The sequence below is a fragment of the Astatotilapia calliptera genome, chromosome 13, assembly GCF_900246225.1.
Source record: "Astatotilapia calliptera chromosome 13, fAstCal1.2, whole genome shotgun sequence".
NCBI classification, from domain to species: Eukaryota; Metazoa; Chordata; class Actinopteri; order Cichliformes; family Cichlidae; genus Astatotilapia; species Astatotilapia calliptera.
The window spans coordinates 32,652,466-32,666,728 of NC_039314.1; the positions used below are offsets into that span (position 1 = coordinate 32,652,466).

General features: G+C 41.6%; 2 protein-coding genes across 3 annotated transcripts; both read right to left on the minus strand.

Moving 5' to 3' along the window:
• Positions 1 to 4: 4 nt before the first annotated feature.
• sdhaf4 (succinate dehydrogenase complex assembly factor 4) lies at positions 5 to 4,204 on the minus strand. The gene is made up of 3 exons (XM_026190174.1): positions 4,031 to 4,204; positions 2,241 to 2,354; positions 5 to 284 (listed from the first exon to the last, which is right to left on the minus strand). The coding sequence occupies exons 1-3, from the start codon at positions 4,098 to 4,100 to the stop codon at positions 175 to 177; spliced, it is 294 nt and encodes a 97-aa protein (XP_026045959.1). The 5' UTR covers positions 4,101 to 4,204; the 3' UTR covers positions 5 to 174.
• Positions 4,205 to 7,919: 3,715 nt separating this feature from the next.
• tlx1 (T cell leukemia homeobox 1) lies at positions 7,920 to 11,683 on the minus strand. 2 transcript variants are annotated; one of them, XM_026189003.1, is made up of 3 exons: positions 11,111 to 11,683; positions 10,147 to 10,348; positions 7,920 to 9,315 (listed from the first exon to the last, which is right to left on the minus strand). In XM_026189003.1, exons 1-3 carry the CDS (start codon positions 11,559 to 11,561, stop codon positions 9,105 to 9,107), a joined length of 864 nt encoding a protein of 287 aa, XP_026044788.1. In that variant the 5' UTR covers positions 11,562 to 11,683; the 3' UTR covers positions 7,920 to 9,104. The 2 variants fall into 2 exon arrangements, with proteins under 2 accessions (XP_026044788.1, XP_026044787.1); XM_026189002.1 differs by having other exon boundaries at positions 10,147 to 10,384.
• Between the last annotated feature and the right edge of the window lie 2,580 nt (positions 11,684 to 14,263).

A 14,263-nucleotide genomic window follows, 5' to 3' on the forward strand; every position in this document is an offset into this window, starting at 1 on the left:
TATCTTTGTTGTTTTATTACTTTAATTTGGCAACTTGCTCGTTGCTCCTCCATCACGATTAAACAAAAGACAGAAAACCACTAATGGCTACATACATATCCAAACTGCATCAGTATGTCATTTTACAGTACATCTCCATACTCATAAGGTACATATTAATTTACAGATAATGAGCTAGAAGTCTACACACCGGCCCTTCCTCTCCCAATCTCCATAGCGAGTTGGCTCTGGACCCCGTGGGCCCCCCTTCTCCTTCGTCACAGGGTTCACATCATCAGGGAACTCTGAAAAAATAAGAGTAATTGAGATCTTCAGTGACAGTTTTCCTTTTCTCAGTTTACAATAAGGTGAGTTTCAGACCTTTTGAAACCTCTAGACCAGGGGTGTCAAACTCCAGTCCTCGAGGGCCAGCATCCTGCTTGTTTTTGAGATATCCCTGCCCTACCTGCTGTTGATCACCTGGATCAGGTGTGCTTTGCCAATAAGAAGCTAAAAGGGCAGGTTAGTTGGAAAACAAGCAGGACAGCGGCCCTCGAGGCCTGGAATTCGACACCTGTGCTGTAGACCAATTTGTAATGAAAATGCATATTAAATATAAAAATATACCTTGTCTAAATAAACGCACTGTCCATTCAAATGAAAATGTTTTGTTAGGAGGACTAAGCACATAGTCTAAAAATGTTTCTTAATATGAAAGTTTGAATCCATTTCAACGACTTTGGCTGTTTCTGATTTAACTTCATGGTCATTCTGGAGATTACAGTTTGCACTTGTGAGCCATTTCTAAACTTAATCCCTATAACCACTTCCCAAAAACCAACATCCCAGATAGGGCCGCTCGATTATGGCAAAAATGATAATCACGATTATTTTCACTGAAATTGAGATCTCGATTATTTGACGATATTTATTTAATAATAACAATGTGTTGAATAATGACTTTAAAAAAATAATATAAAATAGTGCAAATACTGATAACAGTGCAAATGTTTGCAATATAAGAAATAAATGTAAACGTCTATGTTTAGTGAGCTTTGCAGTGTTGCTCTGTGGTGCAGCTACACTGTAGCAAAGTTTACACACTGTGTCTACTTGATCCACGTCTGACTGAACCCATAATGCTTCCACACCACTGAAGGTTTTTACCTCTTTTTAACCAACGGCAGTCACTCTCCTCTCCAAATAACTTCTGCTGAGCTTTCCGAGCTTCCCTCGGGTCCTCTTAATTGTTGTGACGCGTGTTCGAAATGCAAAGAGGTGCGCTCGATTTGCCACACGGAGCAGCGCGAGAGTAAAGCATGAGGGAGGGGCTAATAATCGGCTCAGTCGTTTTTAATGATCGTTGAAAGCCCAGATCGTAATCGTGATTAAAATTAGATTAATTGAGCAGCCCTAATCCCAGATGTCGGACAGAACGTGGATGTGACTCCTGAGTTTGTGTGTTCCAGTAACAACGTTTGAAAAGTGAGAAAAAACCATAGCATGCTCATAAAAACATTCATGTATAACTACCAATGTAGCATACTAGCTTTTAGAGCTTAAACACGTTCATGGACAGAGGCGGCTCAGTGTGCTGCTTATGGCTCACTTATTTAATCCAAAACAGTGGCAGTACAGATGAAAGTTTTACAGTCCCACTGCTGTTTAAACTCACTACCACCATCACCTTGAACTGGTCCCTCAGGGTTGGTGGGTTGGCTCCGACTTTCTGAATAGGAAGTACAAACTGAAGTTCCAGATTGAAACTCTGACTGGGAGCTCTGAAATTCTGATTTTATTTGGAGCAGGACACGATTCCAGCTGCCACAGGACGAAAGGTGAGGTACACCTTGGACAGGTCATCAGCCTGTTGCAGAGCTAACAGAGAGACTGACAACCATTCATACTCACATTTACAACTATAGGCAATTTAGAATGACCAGCCAACCCAACTCCACTAACTGCATGCTTTAAGACTGTTGGAGGAGAACCCAGTACAGTGCTAAACACTGTCCCACACACACGGCCAATTAGGCCACGCGGTCATCAACAGTTTTACTCTCCTGTTTTATCTTAATCTCTGTTCGTGTTTCGAAAAACAGAGACTGTAATAAAGAAACAGCACTTTCATTCTTCATCATCCCTGATTATTAACAGTATTATTTACAGTTTGTTCGCTGATCACTTTGGTTGTCAACTTGTTCAGTGCAGTTTGTAACTGTTTGTTAACTAGATGCAGAAACGCTTTGTCTCTTTCTCACTTTCTAGTACATCTTTGCTCGTCTCTTCGAGGTTGTCAAACCGTCCTTTTGGGGTTTTGGCCTTCTTCAATGGCTCCTTGTCATTCACCGCTCTGCTGGCTGCCCGCAAACACCCTGAAGGAAGAGACACACTCAAGTATTAGGTTCCAGTTTATTCAATGGCGTCTTGTCTACTTTTGTTTTGTTGAAGATCTGTACCCTGGCCACTTCTTCTATGGAAGGGGCCTGACCTTCCATGATGGTTCCTGTTCTTGCTCTTCTTCTTTCTCAGGTTTCTGCTGCCTAAAATATTCACTATGCATACTATCAGTTGTACCTATCTTCCTGTATACTGGCGTTAACACTCACTAGTCCTCGGCCACCTTCCTTCCACTTAGCATACAGACTTAGGGTGCTGGGTTTGGGGTGAAATCCTCCATGCATGGTAAGGAAGTTCCTTGTCTTGATGTCAGTGGCTTCTGTTTCCTCCTTTGGCCAGTTTATTATCCCAGCAGGGCGTAGATGTTGATTGCCTGGATCTTGTTCTTCCCATTCAGCTTACTCTGCAGATATTTGGTGGTTGTGGCTTTCCTGGCCGCCTCTTCATGGTTTCCCTTTGCCAGGGGGATTTCCAGGTACATATTGCTATCCTCAGTAATGTTCCCCTTTGCCTTCAATTACTACCTTTGCTCTCTTTGTTACCACTCAATTACATTTCTCCAGTCCAAATGACATTCTGATGTCACCGCTGCAGATGTTAGCGGCATGGATCAGTGAGTCGATGTTTCCTTCACTCCTGCCCTGTAGTGCTGTTCGCCGCATCAACACTGAGTTGCTGCTGCTCTCAGGGTACTGTTTATCTTGTACAGTTCTAGGCACTCTAGAAGCCATGTGTGAGACATACACCTTCTTGTGGTCAATCCAGGCAGTGCACAGGTTGTTCAGTCTGGTCAGTCTCGTGTGGCTGCTCCATCTAACATTAGCTTATGTTTTGCTCCTCTAGTGTGCTTGACAATTCCCTTCAGTGCCCTGATCATGTATTGAAACATGTACTGTTCATCTTAGCACTTATGATGCCTGACAGGTGCTTCCCTATTGTATTGAGGCAGGTTATTGGTGGTAGTTGGATGGGACTGGTCCCTTCTGGGGATCCTTGGGAATCATTTAGCCATTCCAAGTCAATCTTGTCCATCAGCAGCTGGTTCATTTGTACTGCCAGGTGCTCGTGGAGTGCAGTTAGCTTCTTTGTTAGCCTGGTGCTGTCCAGAGACCCTTTCCTGGATATCTGCCACTGTGACAGTTACTGGATCCTGTTCACGGAGGCTGCTGTGGTTTGCTCTTAGTCACTGAACATTGTTGTTGTGTGTTGCACACATTAACACATATCTATGATCTTTCTCAGCTGCTTCTGGACCCACTTAAATGTCAAGAAGTGTGAGTTTTCTCCCTTACAGAATGCAACATATCCCGTCTGTAACTTTCCTCTGTCAGTGCGCCCCAGGGTGGCTGTGGCTACAATGTAGCTGCCATCACCAGTGTGTGAATGTGTGGATGACTGGATGTGTAAAGCGCTTTGGGGTCCTTAGGGACGAGTAAAGCGCTATATAAATACAGGCCATTTACCATCTTTCCAATCAAGAAGAAACATTTATCCACTATTTAGAATACGGACTCTTCTGTTCATTAATTATGTACAGGACCTCCTCCTGGCTCTGTTCTTTTGTTCTGCGGGTAGATGTATTAAATAAAGCATTTAAAGAACAGTTCATTTTCGAGGTTCCGTTTTCTCTTACTGAAGCGAACAAACTGACCTGTGAAAAGCGGCTCCACAGCTGGACTCTTCCAGAACAGCTGTCTGGAACACACGCGCAGAAGAGACATCTCTGAAAAACAGAAACCAGCAGTTGTTTTCTATGTACTCCGCCTGCACTTATACAATGACGTTACTGTTTGTCGACTAACATTTACGCAATTTTCATCATCATCTAGCGACGAAAAGTGATCGGCGAGCCAGTGCAGTGCTGCATGCAGCCAGCAGGGGGAGATAAAGGCTAAATATCCGTTTTGATATTGACTCGTCGGTTTAATTATTTAATTAAAATACAGCTTCACGTGTAGAAAATAAGGTTGTGCAATTCATCCAATTTTAATCTAGTTCGCAGTTTTAATTTTCAGTTAAATTAATGAGATCAAGCAGTACAAAAATGCGCGCTTTGCTAACAGAATGCAAAGGAAAGCAGAGCAGCCGCTCCCTGAATCAGCGCTCAGCGCTGCCTGCGTGTGCAAATCACAGCTCACTGGTCTGGACGGAAAACACGGGGTCACTACACAGCTGCGTCCCATCTACGTCAAACAGTTTTTCCAAATTTGTCCGATAAACCCACCGAGGATGGAAGGCTTAGGAGAATGTTCACAGTACAAGACAAGATACACGGTCTCCTGCAACACCTGAACTGTACACGTGATCTCACAGCTGTGGAGGACTTTTCTGTTTTATTTACATCACACAGGTACAATGAATGGAGTGTTATTTTTACGTGCAACAAAAGTATTTTTTCCCATTAAACTTAAATAATCATGACAAATAGTCCCGATCTAAACAGTGATAAAAGAAAAATTAAATATACAAATACAAAACAACAGCAATAATAATAATAATGACAACAATAATAAACATATGCATGCCATATTTTTTCTTTTTATCATGTGCACCTCCGCATTTACCAGTGAGTTAAATTGATGAGTTTTCATGTTATTCTACTTTATATTTCCAGTGCACCAAATTTTAGATGGAATAACCTTTGCTGTCAAATTAACGTGGCAGCAAAAGTTATTAGAATAAAAACTTTACACAGTGAATCATAAACAACCAGCCAATAAAATAATGCCACCTAAGAGGTTAAATGAATGGCAGTCATCATCCCTTCAAAATTAACATTTTCATACAATACCCCGCACCACCACACACACACACACACACACACACACACACACACACACACACACACACACACACACACACACACACACACTATGGCCCTAGTATTGGTATATATTGAAAATATAAAATTTCAGACACGACTTGCAATTAAAATACTTGAACTTTATTTCAAGCAGCAGCTGTAAAATAATTCTTTGACATTAAAGCATGCAGAATGATAATGTAATGATATAACATTATTATTAACAGTCACTTAAAATGCAGTTTCGTTTTGGAACTTAGCCCTCTAACTGTTGTACAGCACTGTGCGCCTGGAGTGTTCAGCTGCCCAGATGAAGAACGAGAAACTCCCTCTGCTCTTGTACTGCCAGTTGACAGTGGAGTCAGCTGTTTTCACAGGACAAAAAAGTGTTGGGCACCTGAATCAAGTGAGAGAAAGCAAAACCACACACCCAGTATATACAGTCCAGTCTCATATGAGTCCAGTTCACAGAGACACTGGCCACAGCATCAGCTTACAGTTTTTTACAGACGCTAGGACACATGTCTCAATACTTAGGTCACGTTTGCAAAACTCCTCACACAGTGAGCACAACAGAAGTCTATGTGGGCTAAACTGAGGACCAGTTATCATTGTTTTGGCACAAAATGCATTCAATGACTACATCTCTCAAATTTCATGAATTATCTTCTCACTCAGACACAACAACTGCCAAAAACCTTTGTACGTACAGGACATTTTGCATGTGCTTACATACTGTTTTCAAAACTGTTAAACTTATGGCCAAAACAATAACACAATGCAAAACTTGAAAAGAGCAAAATCCAACAGCAATATTTTAGTGAAACATATTTTAAATCTAAAAATGCAGTTTAACCAGCCACAGCTGATTCTCATTGTAGATGAACATCTGCACAGGTGTTACTCCTTCAATTGTTCAACTCCTTCAATTCTGGCAGCCAGAAGATTCTTTCCTAGGTGTGTTGCCCTAGATGACATAAGATGTGATGTGGATGAGAACCTGTGGCCAAATGGAGAAGACCGAGTAGATTAGCATTACTATTGTATGTGTATCAGTGGATGGTGTGTATACAAATTCTTGTATTTTGGGATTACTTAGTGCAAAAAAGATAAAAATACATAAACAAATATTAACGAATTCTGCATGATGTCTGATTCATTCCAGTAACATATATTGAAATTATAAACAGAGATGTGTCCTTGTTTTACACAGGAAAACACTGTGTAATGCTACATGTTGTTAGTGTTTTTTAGGTCATTGTTTTGTGGGTGACAAAGTGTGTTTGTCGGCTGTCAACCTTTGCTAGTGTTCTGGAAGAATGAGTTTATTTGAGACCTGAATGAAGTGTTTTGGTAGTTGTAGTGCATTTTGAATGTGAAATGAGCTGCTTTGCCAAGCTGACGGTCAGTTAGGAGGATTGTGTGAAGAGCTTTGCAAAAGTGACCTAAGTATTGAGACATGTGTCCTAGCGTCTGTAAAAAACTGTAAATAGGACAGCTGATATTGGGACCTTATAAACAACCGACTATGTAAAGGCCCTCCTACCCTCTCCTACTAGAGCTTTTTAAAATTGCTCATCTCCACAGGATTCAACTGTTGCAAAGAATCACTTCAGAGTGTATGATGCAGCGGGCCGTGCAACACCATTATTTTTTTATTATTTTTTAAGTATGTCAATGACATCACTGGAAGCAAACCAGGCTGCAGCATGCGCACGCACGCACGCACGCACACACACAGACACACACACGCACTCAATTAATTGCTCGTTAACTGAAGGTGCCAGAAAGCCGTTGCCCACTTTAACCCCTGATAATGACTTTTGTTCAGAAGTACTAAAACTGGTCAGGAGATAATCTTGATTTATATGTAGGTTACTCTAAAGCAGGGGTGTCAAACTCAAATACACAGTGGGCCAAAATTCAAAACTGGAGCAAAGTCGCGGGCTAACATTAATATTTACTGAAAAAAAAAATCTTCCTCCAGATATAAGAATGAATCTTTTCTTATGGACTCAAACAAGTTTTTCTGAAAAACTGAATATGGAACAAGCCAAGCTTAATACTAAACAATATATATATTAGCTGTATAATACCAGCAGGCCAGCTCTAATAATAATTTGGTATGGCTTTGCGGGCCAAATGTAATTAGGCTGCGGGCCAAATTTGGCCCGCGGGCCAGAGTTTGACACCTATGCTCTAAAGCCACACTTCCACTGTCTGGTACTGCTCAGCTCACTTTGATCTAGGCACATTTCTCTGTGTTGTTCTCCATTTAAGACAGAGCTCACTCAGAGGACTCTAGGGTGAGCTCGGAGGCAACACATGAAGCTCACATCATCATTATCTTACTCAGGGCATTTATTCTGGCCTGACCAGCAGGACGTTTTGCTGTGATCCTGGATGTGCAGTGGATTCTTTCGCTGCCTTGTTGTCTTTCTTAAACATAAGATTGGGATGTGTTTATTAATGTATACGTATCACAGCCCCAACATTTTGATTTAATCTGATTTCAGGCTGTTGCAGGGATGTGTGTGTGTGTTGGGGGAAAGGAATTCCAGGAAGCTCCAGTGTGGATCAGCTTCAGCGGCTCAGCACTGATGTTTCTGAGTGGATGATGAAATTCTCCTTCAGCCTTTCAGAAACCAGTCCTGGCAAATGTCACATCACACATGTATACACGCACAAACCTGCTCCTGCAGTCTGTTGGCATCAGTGAAAAAAAGCAGAAAATATCCACATTTATGTTTTTGTTTATACACGAATGTATGAGAAGAACTACATCTGTCTGACAAAAAAATAAGCAAAACAAAATTCAAACGCCTGATTTGCATCTGGAAGTGCTGTGAGAAGTGACTGACAATCAGTGAGATACTTTAACGATAGCCTGCGAAGAGAATTCCATCTACTTAAATTACAGAACATAACACAATCATAGTATTTGAAGAAATTCATTATTTTTTCACTTCAGCCATTAGCGTGTCACACGGGGAAAACTACGGCATACGTGTACACACACACACACACACACACACACAGTGGGCAAAAAATGAACACACGGCAGCTTTGTGTCATTGTTTTTTGGTGTCAGGTCTAAGATCCTTTGCTTTACAGTGGTGAAAATACAGTGGTGAAAAGCCTTTTACAAAAATAAGAGAAAAGAAAATGTAATATGAGCTAAACTGTGGTGAAAAGTATGTTTTTTGTTAAACGTACTTGTAAAGTGCCATGGTATTTGTTCCCCCATTAATCGGATGATTTTGGACCATATATAGCCGAGCTGCAGTAAGACGGGGTGAAACACACAGGTTTACTCTTCTCACTCTCGCTGTTATTCATCTCAGGTGATAAAATAAGTGCTCTTTTATGCTGCTGTAAGCCAAAATTCATTTCATGTGCATGACATAGTGTAGGATAATATGGAACACAAAAAGGTGAAAACTTGTGTCCAGCAACACAAGTCAACAGATGAAAAGTGGCAGTTACATCACAAACTGCTGTGAGGGGCTGGATAGACACTGATTGCAGAAGCATATTCTTTTTGTAAGAGACCCCATATGAAAATACGTTATTTAGCCATTAATCATTTAGTCTCTTTTAGGAAATTACAGTAGCTACAACAACTCTTCGATGCCACTCTGTAACACTGTCCATCAGTACTCCTCCAAATTATTCCCGAAGATTAAACCTTGGTGTCTGCAGAGCTGGATTCACTCCAGACCACTGAAGGATCCACCTCAGACTGTGATCCCCATTAAGAGCGAGTAGTGCTGGGGGACTCTGTCTGATGGCGCTTCAATGTCTGTCTGACAGTAGATGGGTGACAACAAGAACAGGGACATGACCTTGCATGTAGGCTTTAGCCAGCTTCTCTGCTATTAAGCAGTCTCTCGGACACCCTGCTGGATGGTTTGTGCTGATTCTACTCGCAGGCAGTTACGCTGCTTATCTTTGCGGTATTCTCGTTCCATGGCTGCAGGCTCTGCAGGGCAAATAGAGAGCTGTTCTGTAGGCACAGCGGGTCTGGGGTCACGGGTTGGTTGATCGTCTTCTGGAAGGCCTCCTGCTGCAGCTGCATGAGGATCCGATTGGCCTGCTGCCGCTCAGCCTCCCGCTCTTCCGCCGTTTGCCGCCTGTATCAACAACAGAGTGACATGAAATCGAGCACAGATTCAGCACAGTGTACAAACACGAGCTGTGACACTCCGGGGGATCAGAATCAGGCTACATCGGTTTGTTTTGGGAGAGACACAGAGAATTTGGAGAGTTATGCTGTATGTTTTCATGTAGCTCAACTGTCTAACTAAAATAGGCTAATGCAAACAGTTTCTTTCAAATATCAGTGATGTTTGATCTTTAATAGTTATTATTATGAAAATGTTTTCTGTTGCTGAATTTGCTCTTAAAAATGTAGAAATGGGAAAGTAGTATTAAAAGCCTTTCCTGAGCTTTTCTGTGACACAGAAAATTATTATTTCCAGGACAAAAAAAGAGATTTCTACAGACAGAGAAATGTTCAACAATATTACCACATTTTAATAGTCACAGAGCCAGAAATCTTCACAGAGCGCCTGTTTCAGTGTCTCCAAGTTGAGCTATATACATGCCAGTAGCTATTAGTAGGCTCATTTCATTTGAATTCATTTGTCCAATGGCCTTGTTAAATTGGGAGGAAGTTTTCTGCCTTCAGGCACTTCACCACAATCCTGCAATGAAATTAAGCTACACAGCCTCTACCTCTATGAGGATTTACGGTAAATGTGCAAATAAGAACACAACAAGATAACGTCACAAAAGGGAAACTCATGGTGGAGTATTTGGATCCAAGGAGACCTTTAAAAAACACAGATGGTTTTCCTGACACCCCCTAGGAACCAAATAGACACGCAGTCTTTGATAAAGAATGTCTGTTCAGCGCATGTTCGGTAGATTTTGTACCAACGCGTATACACTGGTAACTTCACCTCCACTTGGTGCGTCTGTTTTGGAACCAGGTTTTGACTTGTGCGTCGGTCATCTTCAGTGCTTTGGCCAGCGCAGCACGTTCAGCCGACGCCAGGTACTTCTGCCGGTGAAAGCGTTTCTCCAGCTCACAGATCTGCAAGCGGGTGAAGGACGTCCGGGGCTTTTTCTTCTTCGGCGGTGTCCGGTTCTGATAAGGGTGACCTACACGACGTGTTACAGTGAGGGGTGAGAGGGACACTAAACAGGAGAGAAGGGCAGAAGGACGAGAAAGGAAAGGACAGGATGAGACAGGACAGGGAAGCAGGATATGCAGAGCAAAAAGAAACCGAGAGCGCACCAACAGCGTAGCAGGAGAAAAGCAGCTCCGTAAAAATAAATAAAACTATTACATATATCACACGTATCAATAGTTTCCTTTAATATAATGCAGAAATCATTTTTTTAAATTATGTATATATATTTTAATTCAGGGATTGAAAAACCATGGGCAAACCACCACATTGCCTTACGGCAAATCAGCCACATATTTAGTTATAAACAAAATTATATTTTCAAAATTTAAAATCAATATTTTTATATTAGAAACACGGTGCAGTTACTAAACACTAAAATTCCGGAGCGGCTCCACAATCACAGAGAGGCAGCCACAGGTTTTCACGCGTATTCTGTCTGTGTACAAATTACTGCTGAGAAGAACGGATTCTTCTCTTCCCCCCGTTTTATTGTAAGTGGACATTTGCTTTTAATTAAAAAGTACCGAGTTTAAACTAACGTTTAGTATTGCTATTTTATCCTCTCTTCCACACACACTCATATTATTCTTTTTTTATTTTAAACAATGAATAATCGGGCTACAAAATGAAGAGAGGCCGCAAAACAGTCTGCCAGGTACATTTACATTTTCATCATAGGAAGGACCAATAAATACTACTTCTAGCAATTCTAATAATAATAAGTGGATACCTGTGAATCTGTCTTTAGTGTAGCGTCGATTGCTCTCCATCCATGGGAACGTGAGCGCTGTCAGGTTGTTGATGGTCCCGCTCATCGCAGGCATGGAAGAGTTCCCGGCGCTCAGAGGCCGGTGAGCGGGGACACGGATGACCCCGGCGGAGTTGACGTTAGCACCGTTCATATTCACGCCCATACTCATTTGATAAGCACCGCCGAGGGAAGACATCCCGCACGCGCTGCCGGTGCCGTTATATCCGCTGCTGTTGCACGTGAAACCTCCGTTCACGCCGCCGCTCGCGCCGCTGTTGTAGGCCAGGTGTCCGTAGTCCGGCTCGTGCATCCTCGTGTCCAACATGCAGCTTTGCTCCACGTTGCTGAGGATCTGATCGATGCCAAAACTGATGGACTCCACTTGCGCGTGCTGCTGCAGGTGCGCCCCCAGTATCCCTATGTGATCCATGGCTTCCACGAGCCGCCGCGAGCCCCCGCTCCTGCGCGAGGAATTTAGGCTGCTTCACGCGCCACTTCCTGAACTCTAATGTATGTGCTCACGCGAGCTCCGGCAGTTCTAGTGCATGCGTCTTTCTGTGTGCGTTTGCAGGAGAACCCCAACACCCCCACATCCCATACTCCCCTCCCAGCGCACGAGGACACCAGTCAAACTGCCAGAGATTAGACAGAGATGAAGATCCGGTTTCAGGCCTGCGAGCTCAACTGGTTAAACAGGCCACTGCTCTCTAAAACACAAATTAACCGCCGCACACGATCAGTTGGAAACAATTGAAGATGTTTGTGCTTTTGGCACTTTTTTGGACATTTACTGTGCGGGCCTTCAGGCCTTCAGCCGAATATTTAGCTTAACAACCTGAAACAAACCGTTTGTGCTCTTTCTTCATTCTCTGACGCTAAATTCAGTAGTTTTCATTTGTTCCAGCGCTGGTGTGAATTACCGCAGGGAAAAGATTGAAAATTCAGTTTGGGCCATTTTCTCCCAGCTGCGCGGCGCTGAGCTAAGAGGAGCTGTAGAAATATGAATGAAGAAAACAAAAACGACATTTTTTTTGCTTAAGGGAATTTGAGTAGCATTTACACATTTTTCGTTTTTTTTGTTTTTTTAACATTTCATACATTTATCTCAGCAACAGTGTTTATAGACCCCGCAGGTAGAGAAAAAAATGCATTGAACCCCGTCACATTTAAATTCTGTGATCGGCCGACGGTCTGACGGCTGAAGTGGCTCCGTGAACTGAACTCTTTGCAATGGCCCCAGTTCAAAGAACACAACGCAGTCAATTTTAATCTATGCTGCAAAAATTGGGAACATTGATAGTTTGGTCTAATGGGCTCAAATATGAATCACTGAAATAAATGAATGGTACGCTGCTCCTTTGTTGTTGCATCGACATCATTAATTCATGTTTAGAGGGATGATGGGACACAAACACCGTTTAACCGAAACAGAACTGCACACGGTGCTGCTGGAATGTTTTCCCCGCAGACAATAAAACTAACATAGATTTCAAAATTGAAGTTAATACACACAAATAGCATGTTGTTTTTCGACACTTATTTTAAATATTAACGATTCTGGAAATGATCAATGACTATGCGCGGATTTAAATTAGGACGATATTTATCGCAGCTTAACAGAACAAACAGTTCTAAATTTATTCAATCGTGGATCGTAGATCATAGCAATATTAAAATTAATATAGTAACTTTTATATTTTGCTTATTTCAAGACACAACTATAGAAACTCCTCGTCAAGTGAATGAAAAATTAAACCGCACAGTTTATTGATTTTCTCTCCTAAAAGCCACTGGGACTTAATTACTTAACGTGGGGATTACTATTTGATACCTTTAAAGAGTTTTCACTGGCCAGTCGGTCGACATCAAATTTTAATGCCTAGCAGCGTTTCTGCACACTAAAGTGCAGGTCTTCGTTTAAAACGGGACCGATAATGAACATTAGGGGAAAGGCTGCTAAATTACAAGGATCAAATGCAGTAGCTCACTAATACAACGCAAGACTGAACTTAACTCCAAGCGTGGTTTCAAGGAAATCAGTTCTGGAAGTTTTATCTCTTCATGAAAAGCAGCTTTAAAACGGAATAATTGGAAATACATTTCCTTGAACTAAAGTGATTTTCAGAAATAATTTTATTTATTACAAAATGCGAGTTTATGGCTCCAAACATGAACGAGCATTTTAGCTCTAAACTCTGAACTTTCTACTGGGAAAAAAAAATCAGCTATAGAAAACTGAGTGTGTGATTAAAGCGCTAATATGTCACTGAGAGGCTCCGACAGTAAACTAAATGATCAAGTCGCCGTTTTCATTTCAGCCCAAAGGGCCTCATGGAGTCTGGAAAAAAACTTGACTAAAATGGAAACAGGCTCTTTAAGCAGCATAAGCAGAATAATCACCGTTAACTGAAGCTGAAAAGTATTGCCTGTAGAAAAGGCTACCACAGAACATTATAGAGCCAGAGTACTTTTACACATTTGTTTGATCACTGCCCCGAGTACTTGTGTCATGTCTTCTGATCTGATTTTTTAATAAGGTTTCTCAGTTAAAAAAATAAAACTTAAAACCTTAGATGACACCCGAATCCCTATTTACTAGAATCTTACACTCTTTTTATGCTTCTTTTGTGTGTGTGTTTGTCTTAATTTTTCTAGTTTAGTGTTTATGACGTTTACAGTCATAATAAATAAAAAGAAATTTAGAGAGCACAGTTTCGTGGGCCCCGCAGACTGGTGTTTAATGTTTTTTTTCCTCCTCACATGGATTGGTGGAGCCATCAAAGCAGGCATGTCTGTACCTTCGTTAATAAAGTGTGAATGCCTGTGTTATTTTTAAAAAATCAACCCTATTTAATTATGAAGGGAGAAATTACCCATAGAGACAAAAAATACAACACAGGAATCTTTTGGGACTGTCTCTCCTCTGAAGACAGCCATAAGTCACAATTAGAAAATTGCAGCTTTTGGGAATTCCACAATAGCTTTATTCTTCAGCCCATTGAAAATGGGTATGATAAGGAGGAAGTGAAGGAAGCTTGGATTATTATTAGCTTCAAAGTTACACAGACCCTTATCTTGGGTTGTGACCCTAACTAAGTAATGCCCATGCAAAGACCAAAGTTAAAATAACCT